This window comes from Hippopotamus amphibius, chromosome 17 (genome assembly GCF_030028045.1).
Source record: "Hippopotamus amphibius kiboko isolate mHipAmp2 chromosome 17, mHipAmp2.hap2, whole genome shotgun sequence".
Taxonomy (NCBI): Eukaryota; Metazoa; Chordata; class Mammalia; order Artiodactyla; family Hippopotamidae; genus Hippopotamus; species Hippopotamus amphibius.
In genome coordinates, this window is record NC_080202.1 from 45,089,495 (window position 1) to 45,106,111 (window position 16,617).

The window sequence follows — 16,617 nt, forward strand, 5'->3', positions numbered from 1 at the left end:
TTCCTGAATTTTCTCACTTTGAGGTGCCACCGAACACAAAGAACCATAATGGGCTCCTTTGTGCTCGCTACGGGGCAATTACGCCCCGGAGTCCAGGCCCCTTTAAGAGCCTCTTAAAGAGACAGGCTCTCATTTTTCAGAGGGTTATTTAAGGGTGTATGTAGGGGGAGGAGCGAGGCAAACTCCTAGGGGTCTACATATAAGGCGACGTGAAACTTGTCTGGATCCCACGGGAAGGGGCTGAGAGAAAAGTTTTTGTAAACTGTTAGTTATTTAAGAATCTCTCCCTTAATTTTTTTTTCACACAAGATTTTTTACTTGATCTGAAAAATTGGACTGGAATAGGTGGGGTTCGAGGAGCAGAGGCGGAGGCAAGAATTTAAAGAGGCCCCACCCCGGAGAGCGCCGTGGCCCCCGGAAGAAGAGTGATCCAGGGTTGAGTGACTCGGGTCCGCCGCAGCTCTGGGAAACGTGTGTCTCCGAATCTCGCCGCCGCGACTCCAGAGAAATCCCGTGCTGGGCAAAAAGCCCTTAATATAATAATAGCTTGTCTCTTTAAAAAGCGAAAGGAGGGGGGTAAGTTTTGTTGGCATCTGGTTTCTGATCTCATTATGTTGTGGTTGACCAATCCAGCCCTCGGGGCTGGTCCTCGGGTTTAAATCTCATTGGCCGAGAGAACATTTTGGGATGGTGCTCAGAGCTCGACGGGGCGGTTTCAAGGATCCCTTTTTTGGGGGGCTGAAGAGAGGGCGGGGCCGCCGGCGAGGGCCCACTTGAAACCGACTAATTGGGATCGGAGAGGCCGAGGTGAGGGCTTGGAGGAAGGCACAAAGGAGTCGCTGGGCGGAGAAGGGAGGGGAGAGGCGAGAGGAGGAGGAAGAGGAGGAGTGAGGGCAAGCCGCGCGCCGTGTCTCAGGCGGCTCAGTCAGACCCCGGCGAGCTAGCGGGCAGGCGCGCCGCCCCCCTTCCCCGCCCGGCCTCCCCAACTCGGCAGCCGCGAGCAAAGTTTGCAAAGAGACGCGGGAGGCGGCGGCCGCGGCGAGGCGGCGGCGGGGAAGGCGCGCGGTCTCGGGGCTGCGGGCGGGGGCGGGGGGGCGCCCGGGAGCCGGGTGGGGGGCGGCGGCCAGCATGCGGCCCCGCAGCGCCCTGCCCCGCCTGCTGCTGTCGCTACTGCTGCTGCCCGCCGCCGGGCCGGCCCAGTTCCACGGGGAGAAGGGCATCTCCATCCCGGACCACGGCTTCTGCCAGCCCATCTCCATCCCGTTGTGCACGGACATCGCCTACAACCAGACCATCATGCCCAACCTTCTGGGCCATACGAACCAGGAGGACGCGGGACTGGAGGTGCACCAGTTCTACCCGCTGGTGAAGGTGCAGTGCTCGCCCGAACTGCGCTTCTTCCTGTGCTCCATGTACGCACCCGTGTGCACTGTGCTGGAGCAGGCCATCCCGCCGTGCCGCTCCATCTGCGAGCGGGCGCGCCAGGGCTGCGAGGCGCTCATGAACAAGTTCGGTTTCCAGTGGCCCGAACGCCTGCGCTGCGAGCACTTCCCCCGCCACGGCGCGGAGCAGATCTGCGTGGGCCAGAACCACTCGGAGGACGGTGCGCCCGCGCTGCTCACCACGGCGCCGCCGCCGGGCCTGCAGCCGGGTGCGGGGGGCACCCCGGGCGGCCCGGGTGGCGGCGGCTCGCCCCCGCGCTATGCCACGCTGGAGCACCCGTTCCACTGTCCGCGTGTCCTCAAGGTGCCGTCCTATCTCAGCTACAAGTTCCTGGGCGAGCGCGACTGCGCGGCTCCTTGCGAGCCGGCGCGGCCCGACGGCTCCATGTTCTTCTCCCAGGAGGAGACGCGCTTTGCGCGCCTCTGGATCCTCACCTGGTCCGTGTTGTGCTGCGCCTCCACCTTCTTCACTGTCACCACATACCTGGTGGACATGCAGCGCTTCCGCTACCCGGAGCGGCCCATCATCTTTCTGTCCGGCTGCTACACCATGGTGTCGGTGGCCTATATCGCGGGCTTCGTGCTCCAGGAGCGCGTGGTGTGTAACGAGCGCTTCTCCGAGGACGGCTACCGCACGGTGGTGCAGGGCACCAAGAAGGAGGGCTGCACCATCCTCTTCATGATGCTCTACTTCTTCAGCATGGCCAGTTCCATCTGGTGGGTCATCCTGTCGCTCACCTGGTTCCTGGCGGCGGGCATGAAGTGGGGCCACGAGGCCATCGAGGCCAACTCGCAGTACTTCCACCTGGCCGCGTGGGCCGTGCCCGCCGTCAAGACCATCACAATCCTGGCCATGGGCCAGATTGACGGCGACCTGCTGAGCGGCGTGTGCTTCGTGGGCCTCAACAGCCTGGACCCGCTGCGGGGCTTCGTGCTGGCGCCGCTCTTCGTGTACCTGTTCATAGGCACGTCCTTCCTCCTGGCCGGTTTCGTGTCACTCTTCCGCATCCGTACCATCATGAAGCACGACGGCACCAAGACGGAGAAGCTGGAGCGGCTTATGGTGCGCATCGGCGTCTTCTCGGTGCTCTACACGGTGCCCGCCACCATCGTCATCGCCTGCTACTTCTACGAGCAGGCCTTCCGAGAGCACTGGGAGCGCTCGTGGGTGAGCCAGCATTGCAAGAGCCTGGCCATCCCGTGCCCGGCGCACTACACGCCGCGCATGTCGCCCGACTTCACCGTCTACATGATCAAATACCTCATGACGCTCATCGTGGGCATCACGTCGGGCTTCTGGATCTGGTCCGGCAAGACGCTGCACTCGTGGAGGAAGTTCTACACCCGTCTCACCAACAGCCGGCACGGCGAGACCACCGTGTGAGCCGGCGCTCCCGCGCGGTGTCCCCAGCAGGCCCGCACGGCGCGCTCTGCCCGCGGGGAGGGGAGGGGGGGCTCCTACAGACTTCTTATTTTATTTTTTTAAATAAAGAACAATCGAAACCATTTCTTTTTTAGGTCGCTTTTTAAAGAGAACTCTGCCCAACACCCCCACCAGGTTTGTAATTAAAACTGTAAATAGTCTTTGTAAATTTAATTATATATTTTCTATTTAAAATTAAAAGGCGGGGGGGGGGGGAGCAGCAGCGAGGGACCCCAGGCCTGAGGAAATGGGAGGAGGGGGCGTTGAGGGGTTTCTCTCCTTCCTTCAGTGCCCTTTCAAACACCACCCCCTACTTCGATTCCAGTATTTTGGTGATTTGACAGGGCTGGGCCTGCTGGAAGAGGCTGTGAGTAGTTGGGAGTTACATTCAGCGTCTAAAGCCAAATTTGTGAGCCTTCTCACTGACGCTGGGCCTGTGGAAGCTGTTGGATTTTTGAACAAGACTTGGATTCGAGTTCCCTTCCCCCCTTTCTCACTTGTCCTGTCTCCTTCACTCGATCTTTGGAAACCTCCCAACGGAGATGAGGACGGGTGGGGTGGTGGGGAGGGGGCGGAGATCGTGTGAGGAATGGCCTCCACCCGTACCCTCCCCCACCCCACCCCACCCCGGGCCCACCCCCCTGCCGGCAGGAAGGTCTTTCTCCTGTTACTTTTCTTTTCAGCTCGCTGCCCCGAGTGCTTGAAGTGGGAAGAAAGTGCTTTGTGATGTGTGTTTTTAAACCCCCCCCCCCATCCTGACCACCTCCATTTTTAGGGAGAGCATCAGCTCTCAGATGTTGGGATTTGGAGATACTCTTGCATCTCTCTCCTTTCCCCTGCTGACTACTCCTCGCCTGCTTCTCCCCACCCCCAACCGAATATCTCCTCTGGCATTCAGGTTAGCAGTTTGTGGGGTGGTTTGTGTGTTATGTGTGGGTTTTTGTTGTCAGGGTTTATTTTTAATTTTTTTTCAAAAAGCAATCAAATGGGTTGGGTCAGAGGGAGGGAACGGATGGATGGGCTGGGTGGGATTTTTAGTATTCCTTTGACAAAAGACTGGTTTCTTTTCAAACTTGTCCAGAAAAGGGAGGGGGGAAAAGTGGGTATCTTTGCTTTGGAAGAAGGCTCTGGGCAGGCTCTTTGTGACTGTGGGGGTGGGGTTGAGTGTTTACATGACATTCTATATCACAAGATTGATAGAATGTTTAAAACAGATGTTTCTTATCTTCCCCCTACCCCCCACAAATAAAAGTCAAGACTTAAAAGTATCTTTCACGCTGGTATGAGAATTGCAGTTTCCAATACACATCATTTCCCTCAACTGTTTCAGAATTTTAATTCCAATGGATTGATTTGAAGACCAAGGGATGGGGTGAAACAAGTTGGCCGCGCAACTCAACTTTTCACCATCTCCTGTTTCTTGATAATAGTGCAAATTAAAAGCTAATAATCATAATAACAAAGTGCACTTAATTATCTTCTAGAGATCTAGCCCTTTAATTGTATTTAACAGGGTTGTAACATTTTATTAGTTTAACCAAACCACACCTCCTCCTTCCATCTCCCCCTGACCTAGTTGGTTGGGGGGTGGGGTGGAGATGAGGTTCCCTGCCCAAGGACCTTGTATTTTTTAGCTAAATGGTGGTAGGGAAAATGGTGCCTTTAACACCCTTTGTTGGCAGTCTTTGGGATAAGGGAGAAAGTAAGTTAGAACCCCTACTTTGAAATGTTTGCATGTGTTAGTTTATATTGGGGGAGGGGATCTGGAAATGTTTGGTGGTAATTGAACACGTATGTGGGGCTTTGTTTGGAATTGAATGAGGCCTGGGGATTTCTGTGAAGCCCCCTTCCCAAAATATGTAACCCTCCCCCAGATGATTTCTACCAGTGGCCAATATTATGAGTTAAAACTAGCCTTTTCTCAAGCGGTGAGGTGTGTGAAGTCCTAACAGGAGATTCCCTCAACTATCAAAGAAGCAGGCCAGGGAGGTGGCACCGCCCTGCAGCTCCATTTGTTGCAAGATTCTAAAGGAACCCCACAAGGGCTGCAGGAAAGAGTTAAATTACAAACAAATTGTGAGCGCCTCTCCTGGAAAGAATGGCCAAAGTTTGCCGAAAGGGGGGATGGGGGCGGGGTGGTTTCCAGTGGCTGGGATGGAGCCCAGTGGGAAGAGGAGTGCTGGTCTCTGCTAAAGATTTGGGAAGAACCTCCCCTGCCTCTCAGCCCCCAGATCCCAGCTCTGTGTGCTTTGGGTACATCTGTCAGTGGACCCTCATGCTAATGGCAGGAGAAGATGGTAGACTAGCAACAATTACCTTTTTCCTCCTGGAGAGGGTTGGGAGGGAGGGAATTTTGATAAAGATCCTTCTCAGCCCTCCTACCTCAAAGTCTGCCAACGGAGGGGAAAAGGGCCTGAGAAAACCGAAAAAATAGGTTCTCTGACTGGGGGTGGGGGATAGATAATAAAATAATTGCCTCTCTAGGAAAGCATATGTCTTCTAGGTGCCCTCCCTGTCCCCAAAGGGGTAGCCAGCCGAGGGCCGAATTACCTTACGGAAAGTACGGGGAACTTTCTCTCTGGCTGCTCTCATTGCTCTAATGAAACAACTCTTAGAGCAAGGGTGTAGAGGACTTAGGGGACCAAGTGCCCTGGAGCAGAGACCCATATGTGAACCACTTGAGCTCACTGCCACCCCTGGAGAGGGGTCTGTCTCCGCTCCCTTGTTGGGAAAACCCAGTTAAACACATGGGCTTTGAGGTGTACTTTCAGAGATTTCTAGGTCACCCTTTAGGTAGAACATGGTTTACCCCTTGTAAGGGGGTTGGTCTTTCCTGCTGGAAGAGGGAGGCTTTGTCTGGTGAAGGGTTAAGGGCCCAGTAAGAAAGCCCTTCACCTGAGGCCCCCAGGACTGGGGCAGGTGTCAGACCACAGCTGCTTTCTACCTGCCCTCCCACCCGCACCCCCTCCCACAAAGGAGCAACAGTGATTGGTCTCTACAAGCAGGGCATCTCTGCTCCAGACTCCCCTGTCTCATTCATCAGACTTTTGCTTTTCCTCCCCACACCCAGACTCCGCTCCTGAAGATGCTTCTATTCCTGACAAACTCTTTGTCCTTTAAAGTGCCCCAGAAAAGAACACTAAGGTTATCTAAGACAAAATTCTTCTGAACATCCCCCAAGAGTGAGGATTAGTGGGACCTTTCCAAAAATCTCTCTAAGCAGGTGTTGGGATCCCAGATCTGGGCTGGATTCTGGTGGGGAGATACTGTGCTGGGAGACTGTGGGGCACGTGTCTGGGGAAGCAGAGCCCAAGCTCCTGCCATTTCTGAGGCGTCATCCCTTAGATAATCTCACTGCCTACTGTAGTACGGTCCCTTCCTTCTCCGTAGTCTCCTCACCTGAAAATTCATCTTAAACTTCTGGGGCCACTGACTTCTCTGAGAACCTGAAATATCTTCGGACATCCTCCTGGGAAAAAATGGCCAGGCCCTGGTGTACACAATTTTGTATGTAACTTTAGGGGGTTTATGAACGGTCTGTCTGCACACCCCTCCCCCACACCATCCCCAAGCTGGTTTTTCAATCCCTGGTTTAGACATTATCTAGTCTTTATCACTCGGTCGCTCCACTTCTCCATGGGGCAGCCTTTACCTTCTTGGACTCCAGTGTCGCCCAGCCTGTAATTCCCTCTGCTATGAAAAGGGGGGTCAGGAGGGCAAACCATCGGACCTACAAAACCAGGAACACCCGCAAACTAGGGTATTCACTAGGTCCTGTCTCTCCCGCAGGCATCAAGATGCAGCAGAGTGGAATGAATGTTAATACTTTCATAGTTGAGGGGAAAAAGGAGAGAGACAGAACATGTGTGGGGAGTTACAGGCGTTGGCACGACACAGTGCCAGCTGTGAGCCCCTGGGAGCGTCTCCTAACCTCTGAGTCTCGGCCCTCATCCATAAAAAGCTGATAGTACCTGTCTGCAAGGTTGTGAAGATTAGATCAGATGATGTGTGTACAGAGCCAACGCATAGCAGAAGCTCAATAAATGGTAGCACTCTTCCAATTGCTTAGGATACATTCCTAAAAATAGAATCACTGCATCAAAGGATGTACGTTCCATAAGGACTTTTGGACTTATCGTTACTGGTAGTTTTAATAAAGTACAATGATTTCCTGTGCTCCCACTTTTTCTACCTGACTCAGGGTGCCAGCTCACAATCTAGAGGATCCTCGGGGGGGGGGGGGGGGTGGGTCGTGTGTTTCTCCCTCTCTCTCCTCTGATTAGGACAGAAATGTCTTACCCGCCTGAGTGAGCAGGGCACACACACGGGGCGGGCTCTCTCGCTGGCCAGCTTTGAAGCTGGCTAATTAGGGCTAGGGCTGTCACAGCTGGCTTCCCCAGTGCCTCCCCCTCCCCCTGCTCTGCCCCATCCCCAGTCTCACAGCCTGAGAGCCCCTCCCCAGCTGCCTTGCCTTCCATTGCGGGCTTGTGGCTCTTCCAAGCCATCTGGGAAGGCCCTGGGATTTGAGGCCTGGAAGGGCCAAGGTGAAAGCAGCTGAGAAGGGACAGATAGGACCTGGGACGTGGAACAAGCTCATAGACCATTAATTGAGTTTAAAGAGGACTGCCTATATCCCAGGACCCCTCCTTATTCCTTATGAAGTCTGGAGAGGAGCCGGCCTGGGCTGGGGGCTGAGCCCTGGGCCCTTTGTTTGAAAGCCAAGCTTTCTGAAGGCTCCAGCCTCCCAACCTGGCCCTTATAATTAGCCCCAATCAGAGTGTTTATGTCGGGGCCTCGTGCGGAACTCAGAGCCCCATGATTTAATTCCAAACTTGGGGTGGAGGAGAGCGGGAAGGGGAGGGGAAGGGATTTGTGTGGGAATGGGCGAAGAAAGGATGATGGGGGTAGGAGGTGTGAGGAGGAGAACTGGGGTGAGGGTTAGAGGAGGAGGTCCTGGAGAGGGGAGGACCACCACCCTCCATTTGGCCATTGCAGGGGTCAGGACCCCTCCCAGGGTAGCTGGCACCCTAGCATCCTGACCCTGGGCCCGGTCTGCACGCCTCTGGGCAGGCTCTGTGGGTGGGTGGGCTTGTGCCAATCGGAAATGGCTTGGATATAATTAACCCAGCTAATCACCAGCCTCAGCCTGGTGGGAGGGGAGGGTACAGCCCAGAGCCTTGGCTCCCCCAGGGAGCTCCGGTCTCCCTACTCTCCTTCCCCTGATTGGGGCTTGGGGTGTGTGTGCCAGGCTCTGAGGTGCTGGGGATGGTGGAGTCAGAGGGTGAGCAGGGAGGGCATGTAGGAAGGAAGGGCACTTAATGCTGATCTCTGACCTCACCCAGCATGTGACTGACAGGAAGGCGTGTGCCTGAGGTGGCCACAGTTGTGGTGGTTGGGGACTGGGGGGTGACAGCAGAAATCCTGGACAGGAGGGAGAGAGGGTGCCCAGCCACTGCTCCAGGTGGCACTGGGTGTGTCCCAGAATCAATTAGCGTCTCCCTCCAGGTCTAGGCCTCCCAGGGAACTCTGGTGTGGGATGCGGCTTGTAGGGAATTAAGTGTACTGGGTTTAGTGTCCTGTGGGTGGGGAGGGGGCAGAGTATGGGGTCTGAACTGCTAAATCCCTTGCTTAAAATACTGTGAGGCCTGCAAGGAATGTCCCAACTCCGGCCTTCCCTCAGCACATACAGCTTTCCATGATGTGGATCTGGCTTCTGTATCTCCAGTCTCATTTCCCATCATTCTTCCCTACGCTCTCACATGCCAGCCTCCAGAACCCTTATATTCTCAGACCAACCATGTTCTGTGACTTTGCACATACCCTTCCTGTGGCACAAATGCCCTTCCCTCCCCATTGCCTGGATATTAACTCCTAGAGCCTCAGAACTTACCTGAGGTCCGGTGGCCCTTCCACAGAGGGCCATATCCCAGGCCAATCCTGTCCCCACACTGCGTTCTCACCTATCACAGCATATCATGTTAGTTATTTGCCTCCTTTCTTGACTGTGACCTCCTTAAGGGAGGGTCTTTGGTCTTTTCTCTCTGTATACTTGAGCACATAGTGGGTGTCCAAGATCACAGGTTCTGGAGCCAGACTACCTGGGCTTGAATCCTGTCTCAGCCCCTTGCTAGCTGTTGATTCTGGGTAAGTTAATTAACCTCTCTGTGTATTATCTGTAAATGGGGATAGTGAGTACACTTACCTTGCAAGACCAGTTTGAAAATTAAACAAACTAACTCAAGTAGAATGTTTAAAAGGTGTCTGGCACCTAGTAAGTGCTTAGTAAATGCTAGTCAAGCTTATTCATTCATGCTCTGGTCCTGTAGATGTGTATTTAGTGCTTACTATGAGTCAGGCACTTGCTAAGTTCTAGAGATGCACGAATTCAGTCCCTGCCCATACGTAGCCTACCGGTTAGTTTCTTGAATCAATGAGTAGGTAAGTATTAGGTATAGCACTTGTGAGTTTGGTGGTTATGTTTTGTTAAGCAAGCTCACTGTTCAACTGTTTGAGAATGTGCCCAGGCTCAAGTATGGGATCGTGACGTATCTACTTGGATCATATAAAACAAGCAATGCAATTAGGGACAATCCCTTATAAACTTGACATATGTAATCTGGTGTTTGGAGCACATGGGGAAAGCTTGCCCAGGACAGAGCGCTGCTAATGAGAATGTTTAAAAAAATATTTTTTCTACAAGGCAGAATAATTACTCTCATAGAAATATACAGTGAGCACACCCACATTCTCATTTAACTCATTAACAGAGCTAATGAAGGTAAGACGTTCAGAGTAGAATCCAAAGCACAGAATATATGTAGGCCATCAAGAATGCTAAAATAGGGCTTCTCTGGTGGTCCAGTGGTTAAGACTCTGCTCTTCCAATGCAAGGGGCATGAGTTTGATCCACGGTTGGGGAAGTTCTGCATGCCGCCCACAGTGTGGCCGGAAGAAAAAAAAGGGATGCTGAAATAAATTTGCTTAATGCAAAACTGGGCCATATCCACTGGGCAACAATCAGTTGCATCTCCACTAGACACCATTTACATCTTGCTGGACAAAAATCACTTCCATTATTATCAGTTGTCTGAGTTGTAAAATAACTGAATGGTAATAAAACTCCGAGATAATCTTTAAGGACAAACAGTCCTTGAAGATTCTGGACCATTTCAAAGTCTTTTAGTTTTCTTTGATAGGATGTGCCGAACTCAGATACCTCGAGATGACAAGTGCCACCACCCCTTCCAATCAAAGAGCTTTAGTGCCAGTAGGGAGCTCAGTTCCATCCAGAGAGAGCTGGAAATCTTCCATCCATCCCTAGGCTGGCACAGCCTTTGTCCACCTTTTCTTCCCCACCTTTATCTCTCTGGCTCTTCTCTCTTCCTTGCCTTTCTCTTTCCCACCCCCACCACTCACAGCCCCTCTAATTGTGCAGCCAATCCATTCACCCCTCTATGTGGTAGCCATCATTTATTGAATAATTTTTTTTTTTGGCTGTGTTGGGTCTTCGTTGCTACGTGTGGGCTTTTGTCTACTTATCGCAAGCGGGGGCTACTCTTTGTTTCGGTGTGTGGGCTTCTCATTGCGGTGGCTTCTCTTGTTGCAGAGCACGGGCTTTAGGTGCACACGCTTCAGTAGTTGCAGCACTCAGGCTCAGTAGTTGTGGCTCGCAGGCTCTAGAGTGCAGGCTCAGTAGCTGTGGTATATGGGCTTAGTTGCTCCACAGCGTGTGGGATCTTCCCAGATCAGGGATCAAACCCGTGTCCCATGCCTTGGCAGGTGGATTCTTAACCACTGCACCACCAGGGAAGTCCCTGAATACTTCCTATGTGCTAGACACTGCTAAGCTCAGTACATTCATAACTGCATTTAATGTTCAAAAGAACAATGAAATGTGTGCTATCTTTACCTCAAATTACAGCATATTAAAGTATCTGAGGGAATTCCCCAGTGGTCCAGTGGTTAGGACTTGGTGCTTTCACTGCCATGGGCTGCAGTTCAATCCTTGGTTGAGGAACTAAGATCCCACAGCCTGCATGGCCTGACCAAAAAGAAAAAGAAAAGGAAAAAAAGTACTTGAGATTCATGGAAACAGCTATTCCGAGGGCACCTAGCTAGTCAGAGCAGAGCAAAGGCAGTCAGACTCTATTTTTTTTTTTTTTTTGAGGCTTGTTGCCTACATTTTCTTTCCTTTTCTTTTCTTTTCTTTCCTTTTCTTTTTAAAGAACTTTTATTGAGATGCAGTTAACATACAATAAACTGCATATATTTAGAGTGTACAATTTGGTATTTTTTTTTCTTATTAGTAATGTATGTATGGCAACCCCAATCTCCCAATTCATTCCCCCCCAACCCTCCCCACAAGGCAGTCAGACTCTTAACCACAATACCAGAAATAGCAAATGAGGTCACTTCTCATGCCAACCATAATTAATTAGTAGTGGCTACCTGGAGGATTGTGTTGAGATGGATTCTGAGGCATCCTCTTGGTTCAGTGGGTGATAGTGCTGGAATCTACTAGTGATGTCTGTCATGGTCACCAAATCAGAGAATGTAAAGGTTGGCAAGCATGCCAGATGCTTGTCAGGCTCACTTTATACTACATTGTCTGTTGCATCATCTCCTGAACATTTTTTTTTGCACTTCTGGTGGCAGCTTTAAGGCCTGAGCCCTGAGCCCTCCCTCAGTATCCGGATCTTAATGCCACTTTTCTAGGTCTTCATTACTCAAAATGTGATCCCATCTGCTTTCTGCCCTGTGCTCCCCAGCCTCCCCCCACACCCAGCAGTGCCATCACCTGGGAGCTTATTAGAAAAACAGAATCTTGGGTCTGACCTCATACCTACCATATCAGAAGCTGCATTTTAACAAGATTCTCAAGGGCCTTATTTGCATGTTCAAATGTGAGGAGCACTGGTCCAAGGGACCTCTTTACTCAACTGCACCTACCCCCACCTCAGTAGCCGGAATCATCTTCCAGGAAGGTGCTAGCTCAGGCCCAGGTCTACATATTCCCAATGGACCCTAATACCTAGCCCAGCAGAACCAGGTGTGTTTACAAATATTTCAATTGAGGTATGAAGACTTTAAGACATCTTACCCCACCCTGGAAAAACCTTGCAGGATTCTCTGGCTTTTCCCACTAGGGGTGTGGATGCCTCTGGGTCTGCTGGCCACACTTTACAGCTCAGCACCACATCCTTTTCTGTTTTGTGAGACTCTGAAGAGTCTCCCTGGGGCCTCAAGAATCCAGCCCGAACTTTCCACCCTAGGCTTTGAGACCTTGCCCCTTCTCATAGGGGTCCGAGGAGTTAGGTTGGAGTTGGATGGACAGCACAGAGATGTGGAGGAGAAATAGTTGCTGAATCTGAGAGCAGTAGCTGCTCATTCAGTCCTTGGTTCGACCTCTGGTGTTGAGAACTGTTCCATGCCAGGCACTGGGGATACAGCAGTGAATAGAGCATTGGTCTCTGCTGTTGAGGAAAGTGGACATGTAAGCAGGTAATTGCAATGGAATGTGATACAAAAGGCAGACACTGGGCTCCTGAGGAAAAGGGTACCCTATTCAAAGGGAAAAACATGAGCCAAGCCATGGAAGAACATGGCCTGATCAGGGAACAGGGAGGAGAGTGGGCCCGGGATATAGGCTGAGTGTGGAGGAAAGTGGCAGGGCCAATCTAAGTGAGGATTTGGGCTGATCCCCAGCAAAATCTAAATCTCATGGTGGCTTGGCCCTGGAGCACATGTCTGAGCCACCCCTGCTTGCTCTCCACACCAGATTTCAATTCTTTACTGACATAAGCCAATAAAATCAGGAGATATTCACACACACACGCGCGTGCACACGCGCGCACACACACACACACGACATGTTTAACAGGATGTTAAAGCCAAATGTTAGTGGATTTGGGATCTATGCCCTCTCTCCAATCAAAGACTGGTTCCATTCCCTGCCAATAGCCCCTTTTCACACAAGTAGGAGCAAGAATGATCAGTGAATTAGTGAGGAACTCTAGGGCAGGACTTTGGGTCCCATCTAGAGATGGGGGCAGGCTTGGCTACATGTATGTGCCAGATCTGACTGTGTGGCTGTGTGCGTGCGTGTGTGTGTGTATGCATGTATATGTGTGAGTGTACACAAGCACACCTCCGGGGGGGGGGCAGGAATTCATTCCCTTTAAATTTCAGGAGATATCATTCCAATTCCTTGTCAGAGAAAGAGGGATAGAGTGTTCCACTGATGACCCTCTGGGATTTATATGGGAAATTTACCTGGGGCTTGAAAAGTGAAGTCACTTTAATATATATAACTTCAAATTCTTTAACTCCTATTGAGAAGTGGGATCTGTGTCTCCTCATCTTGAATCTGGGCTCCTTCGACCAGTTGACTATGATGGAAGTGATGCTCTGTGACATCCAAGTCTGGATCATAAAAGTTCCAGCAGTTTCCATTTCTGTTGGAACCCTCGCCCCTTGAATGGCCTGAGCTGCTGTGTAAGAATTCAGACTAGCCTGAGGCCGCCATGCTAGAGAGGCCAAATGTAGGTGCTCTGGTCAATAGTTCTAGCTGAGCCCAGACATGTGGGTGAAACCATCTTGAATCCTTCAGACCAGCCAGTCCTCCAGCTGAATGTCATCAAGTGTCCTAAACATGCCATGTGGAACAGAAGAATCACCCAGCCAAGCCCTGCCAAATTCCTCACCCATAAAATGGTAAGATATAATAAAATGGTTGTGATTCTAAGCTACTAAGTCTTGGGATATTTTGTTATGCAGCAATAGATAACTGAAACAAGTGGAAATAATAATAATTAAGTTTATTAAGTACCTACTGTGTGTCGGGCACTGTTCTGAGAATTTGACATGTATTAACTCTTTCATTCCTAAGAAGAGGATTCCTAACTCAAGGGAACACCTTTTACATGAGATCACTTACAATTGAACCCAGGCATGGACTTCCTTGGTGGCACAGTGGTTAAGAATCGGCCTGCCAAAGCAGGGGAGTCGGGTTCAATCCCTGGGCCATGTGCCACAAACTACAGAGCCCACGCCACTACTAGGGAAGAGAAAAACCCTTATGTCCACATGGCACAGCACAGAGCCCTCGCGCTGTAACAAAAGATCCCGCATGCCACAACGAAGATCCCGTGTGCTGCAACTAAGACCCATGCAGGCATAAATAAATAAATAAATAAATAATAAATAAACAAATAAATAAGTAAAATATTTTTTTTTAAAAATGGAGAACCAGGAGAATCAAAAGAAGAACTCCAGGACCTCACAGTCTCTTTGTGCCAAATCAGGACCAGATCCCAAGTTTGCTGACTCTCAGTCTATGGGAAAAAACCAGAATGGAACATTCTTCTATCTCAAAATCCCCTTCCTTCTGGACCACAATAATTGCCTCCTATCCCAGGGTCACCTTACCAAAAATCTTGGTTTCAATCTCTGCCATTCACTGTAGATGTGCAAAAATGACTAGCTCCTTCTCAGGACTCCTGGGTACACACACACACACACACACACACACACACACACACACCCATTTTCATCAGTGCTAGTTAAAATTTCTGTTGATACTATCTCAGTGATCAGGATTTTTGCTTTCAAAGGTATTAACCTGGCTCAAGGTCCTGCACTAGAAATTTCTCTTGTCCTTCTCTTCTTTCTCATTCTTTCCTCATGTCTTTTAAGGTGGAAAAGTTCTATGACTACATGTGGTTGGCAGCTTCTAAGTTGGCCCCCTTTGATCCCTGCTTCCTGGGGTTCATGTCCTTGTGTAATCTCCTTTCTGAGAAGGGCTGAGGCATGTGAGTGGAAGCAGAGTTCCTTCCCCCAGGCCTACCCTAATCAAGTCTTTGAATGAGACCACAACCCTAGCCAATAGCTTGACTGCAACCTCATGAGATATGTTGGGCCAAAGACACCCACCGAAGCTGTGCCCAACTTCGTGCCCCACAGAAACTGCAAGATAATAAGTGTTTGTTGTTTAAAACTACTAAGTTAAGGGGAATTCCCTGACAGTCCAGTTATTAGGACTCCGCACTTTCACTGCCGGAGCCAGGATTCAATCCCTTATCAAGGAACTAAGATCCCACAAGCTGCATAGAGAGGCCAAAAAAACCCAAACAAACAAAAACCACCTACTAAGTTTGGGGGTGATTATTTACGTAGCAATAGATAACTAATACACTGCATATTGAAGAAACTTGGGGGGCTTCCCTGGTGGCGCCGTTGTTAAGAATCTACCTGCCAATGCAGGGGATATGGGTTCAAGCCCTGCTCCAGGAAGATCCCACATGTTGCAGAGCAACTAAGTCTGTGTGCCACAACTACTGAGCCTGTGCTCTAGAGCCCACGAGCCACAACTATGGAGCCCTTGTGCCACAACTACTGAAGCCCACGCACCTAGAGCCTGTGCTTTGCAACAAGAGAAATCACCTCAGTGAGAAGTCCGCACACCACAATGAAGAGTAGCCCCTGCTCGCCACAACTAGAGAAAGCCTGTGCGTAGCAACTAAGATCCAACACAGCCAATAAATAAATAAGTTAATTAATAATGCAAAAAAGAAACTTGGGGGTACAAATGACCTATATGCTAGGTAAGAAATAGGTATAAGAGAATTCTTTCTTCAATCCATCTATCCATTCCTTCACGCGTTCTTTCGACATGCTTTACTTGCTTTGCCTCCAGGGACACAAAGATGAAGATCCATTTCTGCCCCTGAGGAATTTCCAGTCTATTGGGACAGGCAAACTTGTAAATGAATTATTAAAATTTTAGTGAAAGATGCTAATAGAGAAAGGTTCAAGTACCAGGACAATACAAAAGAGGAAGAAAATAATTCTGCCTGGAGATATGAATAAAGCTTTGTAGGAACATTTGGTTGGTGTTTTGAAGAATGAGTAGGAGTTTGCTAGGCAGGCAATGGGAGGAAGAGCATTCCAGATAGCAAGAGCTATATGTACATAGACTGAGAGACCAAGAAAGCCCAGTATGTTTGCGGACTCACAGGTCATCCCACGTGAGGATTTTAGACCACTAGGTGACAGGGGAGTCTGGTAAGCGAGGTTGACCAGGCAGTCAAGGTGCTTGGTACCAGCCTCAGGTTTTCAGGTTTTATCCTGTAGAAAATGAAAAGCAGGTTGAGGTTTTTTAAACCAATGTGTGTTACAATCAGATTTGTGTCTTTTTTTTTCCCCAAGAACTTTTGAGATACAGTTGTCATACAATAAACTGCATATACTTAAAGTGTAAAATTTGATATTTTTTTCTTATTGACAATGTATATATGGCAATCCCAGTCTCCCAATTCATTCCACCCCCATCCCCCCCACCCCCAGATTTGTGTCTTAGAAACAGCTCTGAAGGGTATGGAGGATGGCTGGAGAGAGAAGGCTGAAGTCAGAGAGTTCAGGTAAGATGCTGATTCTAATCCAAGGGAAGGGTGATAAGGCGTAGACCAAGCATTGTCTGTCAAATCAAGAGGCAGGTGAAGGAGAAAGGAGGAAAGAGCTTAAGGTGGTTTCTAGCTGGGATGACTGGGTGGATTATAAACCACTTACCAATGTTAGGAATAAAGATAACACTGGGGTGGTGGAGAATCTATTATCCAGGATCATGTAGATTATGCTGCAGTAACAAATAACCTCAAAATTTCACTGGCTTAACAAAACAAAGGTCTCTTGTTTCCTCACTCATATTACAGATCCCATGCAGTCAGCAGGAGTCTCTATTCCATGTGATCACTC

The 16,617-nt window shown here is 50.1% G+C and overlaps 1 protein-coding gene across 1 annotated transcript; it reads left to right on the forward strand.

Annotated features, from left to right (window-relative positions):
* The first annotated feature begins 509 nt into the window (after positions 1–509).
* FZD2 (frizzled class receptor 2) lies at positions 510–3,060 on the forward strand. The gene has a single exon (XM_057715890.1). It carries the CDS (start codon positions 1,129–1,131, stop codon positions 2,824–2,826), a length of 1,698 nt encoding a protein of 565 aa, XP_057571873.1. The 5' UTR covers positions 510–1,128; the 3' UTR covers positions 2,827–3,060.
* The last annotated feature ends 13,557 nt before the right edge of the window (positions 3,061–16,617 follow it).

Coding starts and splice junctions, on each gene's coding strand:
- FZD2 (XM_057715890.1), top strand. CDS start 1,129: ATGCGGCCCCGCAGCGCCCTGCCCCGCCTGCTGCTGTCGCTACTGCTG.